The sequence below is a fragment of the Neopsephotus bourkii genome, unplaced genomic scaffold (assembly GCF_033783945.1).
Source record: "Neopsephotus bourkii isolate Nb327-2 ecotype Australia unplaced genomic scaffold, CSIRO-AGI_Nbou_v1 NB_1477, whole genome shotgun sequence".
Lineage (NCBI taxonomy): Eukaryota > Metazoa > Chordata > Aves > Psittaciformes > Psittacidae > Neopsephotus > Neopsephotus bourkii.
The window spans coordinates 216,110-230,461 of record NW_026901953.1 but is presented as its reverse complement, the minus strand read 5'-3'; the positions used below and the strand labels follow the sequence as shown (position 1 = coordinate 230,461).

Here is a 14,352-nt window from a genome sequence, read left to right as displayed (position 1 = left end):
ATTCAGCTACAGGCAGAGTCAGCTCAACTGACAAGCAGCACAGGAAACGAGTACTAGGATAACAGAAAATCATGGAGGATGAAGAGGTGGCAACCACGTGTAATACAGATATGAAAATGCGAAACATATTTCAGGTAAGCCTAATACTGCTAATTAGTAAAGGAGATTAAGCAATTGAACCTGGCCAGCTAGACTATTATGGTGAAATAAAGCAAATGGCCTCTAACTCCAGTAACACTGGTGAAATAAAGCAGAGAGACAGAATATGGAAGAGGAAGGAAGGCTGTAGCAAAGCCATGACAGAATAATTATGAACAAAGGGATGGATTTTTTTTTTTTTTAAAGGCAGATTATCTGCAAAAATGACCTCGTAGCAGAAAAACCGAGTATGTCAAATTTGGACAAAGCACTCCTGGCCAAGTTTCACTGAACAGCCCAGTATCAGTCAGAAGACTGACAGCAGCGCAGTACATTTCCCTTATCTTGGTTTCTCAAGAAAAACCACCACTCAACACAGCTTGTAAAGCTAAACATCATTCTTGCACAAGAAAACAAGTCAGTAATTGGAAGCCAGGACATTCCAGCTCTATATTATGCCACAGACCATCTGACCAGAAAGTTTTAAGCATGAAATTTAGACTGTAGCATGCAGAGACGTGACCCTACTTGAATCCATGTTATGCTGCACAATAGAAATAGGGCAACCCTTTTTCCAACTTCAAAATTTACTTTTCAAGTAGTATTTAATCTTTGCAGAAGGATAAGAAAACTTTTCTGAGGATTAAAAAGACGAAGGTCTGCCCACAGCACTTGTAACATCTTTGCATACACTTTAGAAAATAATCTCCATTTATTCTTCTGAGGTATGCTTCATGTTCATAATTAACTTTGGAGCTTAGGAGATTCTCCATGAAGTTATAAAATAGAACAGAATCATAAATACATGTGTCCATTAACTCAGAAAAAAATGCAAAGCGATGAGCAGACTTTGGTCCTTATTATGCCTTCTCCTACTAGCAATATGGTTTACTTCTCAGCTATATCTTCTCCCTGATTTACCATGGGGCACGTACATAAAAGTAGGATCTCATCCCTTATATGGAGAGCAGTCAGCAAGTACCAGCATGTTCTGATGTGAGGGGAACAGCTATTCCATAAATCTGAAACATGTTCTGGACAACAGCAGAGTTTACACGGACCACAAGAATTATAGGAATTAACTCCTCTTTTGTTTACAACATTTAAAAAGAGAGCTAGTGTAGAACCAGCAGCGTAAGGGGATAACACAGCAGTGACATGATCAAACTCAAAGGACTGAAATACAAACTACGCACATTTGGAAATGTTTCACACATTCTAAATATAAAAGAAGAGTCTCTTTTTATGTTTAAGTTCTCCTACTTAGGAGGAGCTGATTAAACAACTTATCTGGAAAGCCAGTAATGTAAACAAGCCTGCTTTCTGGAGCAGAGGTGTCAAGCTTCCTTCTATTAGAGGGTTATTTTAATCTTTTATGATTGTTCACCAACCAAGCTAAGCACGTCAGGCAAGAGTTACAATTCACCAAGAATAAATGGATTTTTTCAAGATCCACACTCAAGCAAGGTCCTTTACACCATCCGAGCCACCCTCTTCCCCCCGAATTTCAGAAAGGGGCATCTGGGTGGTTTCCACATCTCCAAGCCACTGGTTGAGTCCATCTGCCAGTGTGGGCAAAGGGTGCCACATCTGTTACACTGAGAACACTGCTATTCACCAACACCACAGCCTGATCTAGTTTTTAGTAAAACTTTAGATTCAGCAGCTTCTCCATATGCCCTACAGATCATAAATACCTCAGCCAGCTGCAGCTCTGAGGCCATGTATCTGACACTTCCACTCCAGTCTTCCACATTGTTTTAAAATCTCAGCAATGACCTTTTAGTGTTTCATTTGGAGATTATTTCCTGTCATCACAACACTTCTCTCTTGACTTCTCTTGAATTAGTTTCAGGTCCAAACCTAATCTAAGCTCCGGTATTTTCAGGCCTCACCAAATTTATTTTATGCTGCTCTCTTTCCTTTGATAGGATCCTTGCACATGTATATAATATATATATACACACATTATTATACACATTTTATGCACACGCATACATATGTTTAATAATAGTAGGCAAAAGACAACTGGATCCTCGTCAAACCAAGCCTAATGTGAAGTAAAAACCTTCATGTGCCTGAGAAACATCTGGGACCTAAAAAAGCAAAGGCAGTTACTTACCTGTGAGAAGAATGTGACTGAGGCCATTTGTGTGAAACCACAAACATTTATTTTTAATGAAAAAATACTTAAAGTGTGCCACAGTGCCATATTTTCATTTGAATAGTCGTACAAAGATATGTATTTCTGAGGAAAAATCTTCACACTGTAGAAAATAAATGTGGTTCTTAAATTATGTCAAAAGAAACCTGTAAAAAAGTCATGTTTTATACACTGGAATAAAATGAAACAATTAGCGATAATAATAAATTATAAGTACAGTATTTCAAATATTTGCTTCATGCTTTTTCAGCATTAGTTTCTAAATGTGTCACGTATAATATTCCCTCAGAAACCAGCAGTCAGAATGGCCTTTCAATGGTACTGTGGATAACAGGATGTGGAGCTGAATAAAGTCCTAGAAATGATACCACCGTTTGTTATTAACTGATACATAAGACATCAGAACATGGCAGTTTTAGGTTTGTATCTAACATATATTGTTGTTAATGGAAATTAATATTTTTTTTAATCAACTGAACTTTTATACTTTAATGAATTGAACAGCAATTATGGTCATTAAGTATGTCACCCAAGCACACTGCACAACTGTGCTTACAGGATGCTACACATTGTATTGGCTTTTTATACAGTCAAAGTTGACAAGAGTTTGGAATCATGTCAGGTCTAATTAAGCACTGCAAAATGTTTAAAACCATAAAGTGCTTTTAAATACAAATAATTTTTGCTCCTTAGAAATAGGAAAAAATCCAAACATGCACTTAAACCTGAAACCTCCATGCCCTATTTACTAAAGTTTAACAGTAAAACATCAGTTTTGTGCCACTGGTTTTAAAATTTCCTTTCCCATCCCGCCCCATCCCCAGTCAAAAATTCAAACAGCGTCCATACTGGATTTGTCTGTATCTTCTTGGTCTTGTTTGTACATGAAGGTTAGAAGGAAAAAAGCAATATCCAGAGATGACCAATAGGCAGTGTGTGATGTGACTGCGGACCAGTATCTGCTCTCCACAAGACCTTCCCTGAGCTCGAAATCAATCCTGTGCTCCAGTTCCACTAGAAATTGAACAAGAAACAAAAATCATGTTAGAATTGTATGTCAGCAGAATTAAAAACACCAGTGAGTTTCTCATAAGCTCTGGGTTCTGATTCTACTTGCATATAAAGTACTGTGGCAGATACACCTGCCCTGACAAAGACCTAACCAAAGCCCATGAAAGCTCCCCACCACAGACAAGAGCCTGGGAGAGCTCCTATGTGCACTGCTCTTGTCCCACCCTCATTGTGGTGGTCAGCAGATACAAAGACGAGAAAGCTGGGTCCTGAGCCAAGGGAGGGCTACGTGACCATGTCTAACCACAGCTCAGATTTAACCAGGGCAGAAATGGAGCCCCTTAGACACTGTCCAAGGGAACAACTCAAGGTTGAGTGCCCTCCCTTCATTAGGTGAGTGATTGTGCATCTTGGATCACTGGCCGTAATGTTTATGAATCAGCGGTATAGTAACAAATCCATGTGACATCCCAAATTTGTAGTTGGTACTTACAGGAAGAGCTTTAATTGAGTTTGAACATTAAGTTTCATTTAGACTCAATTTATTTGTTCTGTGACAAATACACAAAATACCTCTGTTTACATTTAACAGTACATTCATTATTAAAAATTACAGTTGATTTAAATGTGCATATACTCTTTGATGCACACGCATTTAGCACAAACCTGACTTAAGAGTGCTTAGTTCAGAGGGGAAAAAAAGCGGGGAGATAATTAAATCTAAAGCTTGGAAAACCCTGGAGTTTTTTAAAGCAGCTCTTTTCCTTATATAAATACATATAAATACGTTTATTTATACTATACAGTCTATGTCCACTATGCAGAAGTATCCAGCAAATGTTGAGGCCCCATTAGGAAACACCGAATTTCAGAAGGCAGATGCTCAAAACATTTTGAAATAAATGGACTTCTTGCATCTTTAGAGGCTCTACAAGGGGACTACACAAATATTACAAGCCCTTTCTGAAAACCAGCCATCCCTATGGCACACTAGCCCTTTTAATTTCCAGATTATACCACATGTATTTCAGCAGTTATCCTTTCATTTCAATGGCTGCTTTGATTAATACCACATTTAAAGCAATTTTCACTGCATATTTAACTGGGCCATTGCCTAACCTATTGTTAAGGCATTTTAGCAGTTAGAAAATCTCAATGAGGAGCAATAGAATAAAAAGGACAAAACTAAAAGCCTGCTTAGCTACAAAAGCCAAAACCCCATATTGAGTAAAAAAACGCAGCCATTTACCAAAGCCAGTTTTCCAAGGAATTTTAATTCTTGGCTCAAAGAGCACATAAAGCGCACAAGCGCTGCCCCAGCACAGCAGTGCTCAGGGAATGACATCCCTTTGTGTTTTCACAGGAGTGTTGCAAGCACAGCGAGGAGAGGGAGTCAGAGCCTTCCAATACCAGGAGATGACCACAGTCATTTCCACTAGGATGCACATATTCAAAAACCCAGTTGCTCTGCAGGAAGGACACCCCGAATGGTTCCGTCTCCCTCTAACGAGAGGCCGTTACAGGAGCTTGGGAGGCAGCCAAACCCCACAAGCTGAGCGTCTGCCCTCTCAGAAGCAAATGCTTTTGCTGTGGATTGCATCACTCAGTTTGCTGCCTCGCTGGCCTCTGCTCCATGTTTGCCTTCTATGGAGCAGGGACAGGCTTTCAGCAAAGAGGGATGCCGGAAGCATGCAGAAAGCCCTGGACATACCAACCCCCTTCCCTGAAAAGGGGAAGCTGCACAATGTTCTCTCTTGTGCCACTGTTTTCCTCAAGTTTAAAACAAAGGCTCTGTCCTCAGATACTGACTTGGACAGGCTATCTGTTGAAATGAGCAGTGATGAACAGACAGCAGTGTATCATATGAACGCTATCACAAGATGCAACATACTTGGGACTCCTTAGATTGCAAAAAAACCCCATCTTGCAAGAGTGTCAATGGGAAACTTATAAGTTTAGAAATAGAATCAAGTATGAATTTCTGTAAAGGAAGTACCTATACTTAAAAAAATAAAAAATAAAAAAATCTTCCAGCTGCTAAAATTTCACTTTCTGTTCTGGGCAGTTCAGATCAGGGCAAGGGCAGCTTCTGCTTTCAGTCATATGTGCCTTTAAGTACAGATTGCTTCAGAATTACAAATGTATGGGGAAATTTAAATCATTTTACAATAAATGGTGAGGGGATTCTCTGCAGCAGTCATATTGCTTTTCCTAGGAACTACTGATATGCATGTATCATTAGCCAAAATTCATACATGACTACATATAGTGTACATGTATGTACAAACGTATATACAGATAAACCTTCTTTAAGAAGAAAAAAGATTAAAGGGAGAACAAAAAGTCAGTCCTTGGACAGTCTTAAGATACTCAAAAAGCAAGAACAGATTCAGTACAGAATCATAGAATCATAGGATAGTTAGGGTTGGAAAGGACCTTAAGATCATCTAGTACCAACCCCCCTGCCATGGGCAGGGATACCTCAGACAAAACCATATCAGCCAAGCCTCTGTATTTAACACTTTAGAGCAAACCAACAAAAGTAAATAGTGGCACATGTTGTTATAGTATTTCCAGCTTCCCACAACACACAGATGTAGCCCACTGAGGGTCTTGTTTCCACAGGGTTTGGAAAGCAGACTCGCCACTAACCTGCGGGTTCAAGGAAGCTCGAGCTGTTGCTGTGCAGTAAAAGGGGCTCCCCAGCCACTGTGGCCTTCTTGTCATCCTCCTCGGCTCCATCTTTTCCTGCCTCGAGTGTCTGCGGGGTGGCTGTACTAGATCGACCAAATCTTGAAAAAAGCATCCCGCCGAGGCCCTTCCCAATGCTTGCAGCTCCTGCATTCAAGAGGAAAACAACATAAACCAGGGCAGCTAAATCAAACCACAAATTAAAGTCACTGCAGCACCCATCAATTAGAGTTGAGTGACAGATGAAGGAAAACACTATTCATGCTCTTCTAGGGTGGGAACAGCTTATCTGACTTAAGTGCATGCTGTTTATCATGAGACTGGCGTACAAGCAAAAACTATAATTTGGAAATTGCAGTTATGGGAAAAATACATAAGAACATTTCTGCAGCAAGAAATCTGGTACTTCTAAGGATATGTCATGATTCCCCTTTCACAAAAAGTCTAAGACTAGGACAAAAATGCTTTGTAACAATGTTAATATCTTTTGCATGCAACAATCCCATCAGGACATTTAAGACAGTCCTCTCATTAAGGGTCCGTATGTTGGCATCACCCTTATAGACATTTAGAAATGCTGTATGATCCTTTAAAAGGACTCTTTTGGTTGCTCAGGAAGAGGGCTGTAGAAGTTAAGAACAGATACGTGATGTTTTCTCTCGACTCTGCTGCCACCTTATGGACAAGACATTTAAAGTTACTATAGAAACAGCAACAAGCAACCCTGCTTTGAAATACCAGGTATTTCTACTTAAGGACTAAACTGCTTTTATATACTTAGTTGACTGGGAGGATTCCTGGCATTAGTCTTCTTCCAAATCCCACAGAGAGAGCCAAGATAAGCCTTGAGACAACAAAAACTGCAAGTACATATTCAAATATAAACTCCAGTGAAAGTGAATTTAAGCTCACTTAAACCAGGGCTTAGTTTGAATCAGAAAGCTAGGAGACAGACTTCATAATAGAACAGCCTGAATTTCCTACTTTGAACTCATGAGTTCAATGTAACTGTAATAGTTTACACAGAGTGATCTTTCTCCTATTTGCCAATACCAGAAAACAGGGTCACAAACCAAGCTTTAATTGATTTTTTTTTCCATGGAGTGGAAACTATTAAATCACTAGGATGTTACTTCAATAAGGCAGACAACAATGAGACAGCAATAGCATAAACTCCCAGACCCACAACCTCTCCCTGCAAGCCTTGACTCTGGCATATGTAAACTATGTTTTCTTCAAAGTAAATGTCACTTGAGATTAAAACAAGAACAAACAGAAACAGCCAGGAATAGTTTACTTATGGTTGTACCTCAAACATCACACTGCAGAGCGGTGAAGCTCAATAAGAAAGTCCTATATATAAACCAAAAGAAATAAAGAACAATTACCTAATATACCTGCTTTGCCTATGTTTGTTATAGACTCCCCATAGGGGCGTCGAGCCATGACTGGTGAAGTAGTTGGGCTTGGTACAGTTGACACACTTTCACTATCGGTAACTGAGGTAGGTTCTTTTGTCGGGTTGAGAAAACTTGGCTTCATACACTCATAAGGTAGAGGGTTTACAGTGGTGTACCAGTGGATCTGGACAGGCGAAATGTTGCTGTAGTGTTTCAGAATTAAAGGTTCTAATCTATAGGCCTGCAAGAATAATACAGAAAAGAAAATCCTGAGTATCAAAACTGAAGAAGCATATTTCCTTCCATACAAAGTCCTCTCGAGCCCCAAATCCAAAATATCTGTAATGAGTAAAGCCTAGAAAGTGACAATATGGTGGGGTTATATTCTGGTTCCCTTTTATTTTCACAGCTTAGAAGATGTATTAGCTGCCCAGTTGCTTGTGCATTCAGTTCTGCACATTTTTCTGCCACACTTCGACTACATGTTATGAATGCACACATTACTGTTAACAGATGTTTGTTATTATGCATCGACAGAGCAAATTTAATTTAATTACAGTGAAGCTGATTCTGCACAACACAGCAGAGAAGGAGGAACTGGCTATGTAAACACTTTGATGACTCTTCATTGATCTCTGTGCAAACCATGAATTGGTGTGCTTATTTAAAAACAATAATTCTATCCATTCTTTATTTTTCTTTGTTTACATAGTTATAAAAAAAACATTCTGCACTTCTTTATCTTAAAACTAAGGAAAATTACTATTTGCAGAGTGGGACCACAGACTGCAGCTTCACCAACTGCCCCAGATGTCCCAGAAAAATTCTGGTTTAGGAGTAGCTTGAGCTGAACAAGATCTTGAGTTGAGCAGAACCAACACGTTTGGATTTGGAATATACCCAGATTCAGGTAGAGTTTATATATACAAAAGTATTCCCAAATTACTATTCTACAGTCAGAACGAAATTGCAAATCAAGCTTGCATCAGAGAAGTTACCAACACAATGCAGATCAAAGTTCCAGCATCCTGCCTTTTGATAAGGGCAAACACTGGCTGCCTATGGAAGCGTGTAAGGATAGGGCAAAGCTATACCAACACTACTCTCCCAAGTACTATCCAACCCTCTAACAATCTGTTACTCAGGACCCTTTGGTCAAAAAATGGTGTCTTTGTTTTTCCCATAGGATCTTATGAACTGCTTGTGAAACCTGTATTAACAAGCAGAGTATCTTAAAACAGATGATGCTTAATGGAAGTCAGTAAGTTAAACACAAGTGGGACCTTGACCAAGAAGGATTATTTCTCATGTCTCTGGGGAAAAAAAAAAAAGCAAGCACATTTGAAAACCACACATTATCACACAGCGGATGCTTAAAAATAGTCAAGGTAAAATATTGCAACTGAGATTAAAACTCACCACTGGATCTGTTGGGTGAAAAATATTTAGTAAGCGGTTACAAATTGTCCTGGGCAGAATATGGTCTTGACTACCAGAGTTTCCTGGACGGATGCCACGCAATGCCAAAAACACTGCTAATGGAGATCCCATACAGAAGAAATTCTCTACCTAAGGAGAGATTTCATACACATTAATAAGGATGGAACTTACGCTTTCTTTCTAACATAACTGGTTTTGATTTGCATCTTTTGACTGATTTCTCAGTTTCAGCTGAGGACTCCTACAGTATTAGTAAGTGAAAATGAGGAAGACCATTATAACATACCTGCAACATACATACTATAACACAGAGGTTACACTTCTCATTTCCCTCTGATGTGAGAAGAGAATTACATGCTGTGGTGCTAAATAGCTGGAAAACTGAAAAACAAACTGGATATTTGAGCTGAAAGAGGTCTACCAGCACTGGAAAGGCTGGAGCATAAAGAATTTGGAAGACACTAAGGAAATGTGGTGAGTTTCACAAGACTGAAGTCTGATTTCTCATGAAAATTCCCAAGGCTTACCTCACCTCCTTAATTTTACCCTGAGTACTCCATGATTTGCTTTGCTATATAAACCCACTGAGGAGATAGAGATGGGTATTAAAGACAACCTAGAGAATACTTAGTCACACACGTACAGGCTGGTGCTATGTACAACCTCTTAAACCCTCCTCCCCCCACCTAATGTTAAGTGAACAGGATAGTACCTGTCAAAAGTGGCACATCATCAAACACTGGGAGCCACTACCCAGGAATGGGTACGGCACACTGAGCAACTCTGCAGGCTACTCTCATGTCATCCAAAGCTACTATGACTTTGCTGTAAAAGGACTGCCTCTAACACTGAGAAGCAACTGAGTAAACCTGAACTGCGACTGCTAACCTGTCTGGCAGAGGATGCTGAAGATGCATCAGTGGTAATGAGTTTTGGTCACGACCAAACTTGGGCCAGGATTCCTAGAGGTGAATGGCTTTGTATCCCATTACAAATCCTCAGACATTGTCTCCTAGAAGCATTTAATGTAAAACTCTAGTAAAAAACATTTTCATAAGTCAAAATTACTTTTTAACCTTTTATTGTGGTTTAAACACCAGAACCAGGACACCTTTAGGGTACCTCCTTACATGAAAAATTAATTCTACCATTACCAGACCTTCAATGCAACTTTTCCCATAGTAGTGCCCAGTTTACAGAGCATTGCAGCTGAGCAACTCCTAATGCACTACTTAACCATCAAGGAAAATTGATGTGTTCTTGCTAAGTGCACGTGAAGGAAGCTTAGATTCCCATGTGCCTTCCCTATATGTCAGCACATGGAGTGAGGGTGTAGAAATAATGGTCCATTTCATCTATCAGATTCCAGCACTGCACAAAACATTCCTCCTCCTCTGACTTGGCACCAGTACCCCTCCTCTTCCTTCCAAAAGAATGCACAAGTCCCAGCTCAATGGAAAAGAAAAACTAGGTCTTCAGCAAAGCTATCCAGTGTCATATGCACAAAGCACTTCTCTGTCATCTGCACTGTCACCCTAGTCCAGTTCAGAGCTGCTTTCCTTTCTTATAATCGAGCTTTACACAGACCCTTACATTTTTGCAGTTTGGACAAAAAGCTTTCTCATCTTCAAATACAATAGAAACAGATATTCACAGTGCAGTCCTTTAAACTAAGTAATCTTTAACCCTGTCCATCTGATATGCTAGTATTGAGGACCTGAAGTACACAATTAGGGGGCTTCTGCTTCAGAAAGCGTTCAGAAAGTGACTGCCAGCTTTCACTTGCTAGCAGAGGCACAAAAGTTTTCAGGAATTCACCTTAGGCAAGTACAGACTAGGCAAAGATCTCAAAAAGGAAGTGGTTTCAGTGGTTACATAGCACATGGCTTTTGTTCCATCGTTTCTATTGATGAACAAAAGATTAACGGTGGCCACAGACAGATGCTTTCTGCTAGGAGGCCACTGTTCTACATACGCTATTATGTATTTTCTTACATGCGCAGCTCTGAAAATACAAAGTACCAACTGATGGGTACCTTAACGGGTGGTACCAGACCAATACCAAAGCAGTTAACACTAAGAATCCAAAGTAAGCCTTCCAAAAATAAAGTCCTTTAAATTACAGAATCACAGAATGGTTTGGGTTGGAAAGAACCTCAAGATCATCTAGTTCCAACCCCCTTGGCCTTGGGCAGGGACACCTCCCACTAGATTGTGTTGCCCAAGGCCCTGTCCAGCCTGGCCCTGAAGACTGCCAGGGATGGAGCAATGGGAATTGCAGCCATTAGATGATTTTCATCACTGTTGCAAAGTGGCTGAAGAGAAGACTGCCATGTGCTGGAAGCTACTGGGAATAGAGGACTAAAATAACTAGAAAACATTTATTAATTTTGGTGTTTCTCCTATAAGCAGGAGTGGGGCACCTCACTTATATTCCTCTAAATGCTTAACAACAGAGAAGACATGTCAAAGAACATGACCTTTCAGGATAGCACTTTTCTGCTGGTTATGATTCATAAACAGCAGGCTTAATGAATTTATTTGTATTTTAAGCAGCAGCTGAGCCAAACAGTCATCCATTCAACTTAAGACTGCAGTATGTTCAGAATTAATAACACAAAACCAAACCTGAATGAGCCAACAGGAGTGAGGCAGCAAAGCTCTTTTGTGCAGAGGTAAGCATGTGGGACAAATGAAAGTGTTTAGTGGTGATGTTAAAACAGAAGACGTAGAAGTGCTGTGTTGCCTTTCAACACGGAGGATCCCAAACATCCTCCCAGAGTGAGGAAATACAGACCTCTGCAGCAGCCTCTACCTATTCCTGCACCCAGGAACCTTCTGCAGCCTTAGCAGACAAAGGGAACAGAGACTTACACCAGTATTACATGGGGAATTTAACTGGGTGCTTGCGTGTTGAACTACAGTGGCACATTTCTGCATTCAATTTAAAGGCTTCCTCCTCCCAGGTAAGGCTGCATGTCAGCATCCCATTAAGCTCTCATAATTCTTGTACATGTGGTAAATCACTAGGATCTTGTAAATAATTTGTGATAGTTATCAACATTGACATCACTGTTTGATGATGCTCCATAGAGACCACAAGGTCATGTACAACCTGGAGCTTCTCCCAGAAATGTTTCTGTAACACTGGGTGAATAAGAAGTGCTAAGGAATCTTCAAGCACTTTGGGTCAACATATTGACAAGTCCAGATTTAACTGATTTTTTATCCCAGTACTATGAAGCAACTGAGGTACCTCCTGCCCTTCTTTTCTCTAGTGTGGTGGAAAATTCACCCTACGACTCACAGACAGACACCCAGCCTGACCTGAGCAGTGATCTGGGCCTTCTGAGTAACTCCCCCCAGTTTCTATACTGGGCATGACATGCTGTGGTATGAAATACTCCTTTAACTATTTTGGGCCAGGTGTCCTGTCTCTGCTTCTTCCCAGCTTCCCGTGCCCCTCCTCAATGGCAGAGCATGAAACTGAATTGATTGGAGTAAACATTACTTAGCAACAACTAAAACGTTGATGTGTTATGAGCATTGTTCTCAAACTACCGTCAAAACCATAGCACTGCACCAGCTACTAAGAAGGAGAAAAATAACTGCTACAGCTGAACCCAGGACAGTCATCCAGGGAAACTTAATTTGTTTCAGTCCATAAAAGAGGCAACACAGCGACAGCAGCTAGCCTTTTTCATTACAGATGTACATGCCTGTTTCATTGAGTAATACCACCTAAGGAGATCAGTGACCAAAGACTCCAGTCTCTGTATTGCACAGACCAAAGTAAATCTCTGGATCAAGCATTTGTGGTGAATAGCAACTCATGATCAAACCAGAGGCTCTGTTCTGCCATGAAGAGCGAAGGTGCTGGTAGTGCACAAAGCAGTTAAGTTCTCTTTCAACAAGCTAGTCACACTCAGTAAGCTGGACTGGCTTGCTGACGAGCTGTCATCTTTCAGTCATCCTGTTGAAATCCTCCCTTGGCAGAAGCACTTTGCCCTCATGTTCATGGAAAGCCTCACTCTTTTCAGAGAGTGCTCTTATGGTGCTGCCTCAGGTATGATACACTCCCTAGTGTAAAGCTTCACAGAAACAGAACATACTCCTTGCAGTAAGGGTAAGAAAAAGGATGTACTACAACAGAAATTACCTAGCAGTAATTTAGATAGATTTCTTCCCCCTTTCTTTTCCCCTCCTTTCCTGCTCCTTCTAAAAAGGATCTGTTAAAAAAAAAATAAAAAAATCTCAGTTTAAACACAACTGAGTGAAAAATAATCACCCACAGAGCTGGAGGTGTATCAGCCTGACTCCAGCTTCCTTGATGGTAGAAATAATGGTGCAATACATGCTTTTAAAGCAGTGATGAAAAGAAAAAGGATATGACAAATTGAATTATGGATAGTTTTCTTTTTTTTATGGCTCAAGATTGACCTTGGCTTCTAGAAGTCCTTCTGAACTCAGAATGAAATAAAAGTGGTAAGTTAAGAAAGAATTGTTCTCATCTATCATGTCACATTTTAATGGCTTAATATTTCAGGATATAGTCAAGCAAGTAGAAAGTACTGCACATAGAAGCACAGAATCATAGAACAGTTAGGGTTGGAAAGGACCTTAAGATCATCAAGTTCCAACCCCCCTGCCATGGGCAGGGACACCTCACACTAAACCATCTCACCCAAGGCCTTGTCCAACCTGGCCTTGAACACTTCCAGGGACGGAGCATTCACAACCTCCCTGAGCAAGCCATTCCAGTGCCTCACCACCCTTACAGTAAAGAACTTCTTCCTTATAACCAATCTAAACTTACCCTGTTTCAGTTTTAACCCATTACCCCTTGTCCTATCACTACAGCCCCTAGTGAAGAATCCCTCTCCAGCATGCTTGTAGGCCCCCTTCAGATACTGGAAGGCTGCTATGAGGTCTCCATGCAGCCTTCTCTTCTCCAGGCTGAACAGCCCCAACTTTCTCAGCCTGTCTTCATACAGGAGGTGCCCCAGTCCCCTGATCATCCTCGTGGCCCTCCTCTGGACTTGTTCCAACAGATCCATGTCCTTTTTATGTTGAGGACACCAGAACTGCACACAGTACTCCAAGTGAGGTCTCACAAGAGCAGAGTAGAGGGGCAGGATCACTTCCTTCAACCTGCTGGTCACGCTCCTTTTGATGCAGCCCAGGATACGGTTGGCTTTCTGGGCTGCAAGCACACACTGAAGCTGGCTCATGTTCATTTTCTCATCGACCAGCACCCCCAAGTCCTTCCCCACAGGGCTGCTCTGAATCTCTTCTCTGCCCAGCCTGTAGCTGTGCCTGGGATTGCTCCGACCCAGGTGTAGGACCTTGCACTTGGCATGGTTAAACTTCACGAGGTTGGCATCAGCCCACCTCACAAGCGTGTCAAGGTCCCTCTGGATGGCATTCCTTCCCTCCAGCGTATCAACCGAACCACACAGCTTGGTGTCATCGGCAAACTTGCTGAGGGTGCACTCAATCCCACTGTCC

The 14,352-nt window shown here is 40.9% G+C and overlaps 1 protein-coding gene across 3 annotated transcripts in view; it reads right to left on the bottom strand.

Annotated features, from left to right (window-relative positions):
• Positions 1 to 2,017: 2,017 nt before the first annotated feature.
• The window catches only part of DDHD1 (DDHD domain containing 1), a 68,425-nt gene continuing 56,090 nt past the window's right edge, over positions 2,018 to 14,352 (bottom strand). For 2 of the 3 annotated variants that reach the window (XM_061369156.1, XM_061369158.1), the window contains 4 exons: positions 8,824 to 8,973; positions 7,393 to 7,645; positions 5,966 to 6,151; positions 2,018 to 3,316 (listed from right to left, as the gene is read on the bottom strand). In XM_061369156.1, the coding sequence (XP_061225140.1) occupies positions 3,135 to 3,316; positions 5,966 to 6,151; positions 7,393 to 7,645; positions 8,824 to 8,973 (771 nt within the window). In that variant the 3' untranslated portion in view covers positions 2,018 to 3,134. The remainder of the gene's footprint in view (positions 3,317 to 5,965; positions 6,152 to 7,392; positions 7,646 to 8,823; positions 8,974 to 14,352) is intronic. The other variant, XM_061369157.1, reaches the window with a different exon arrangement.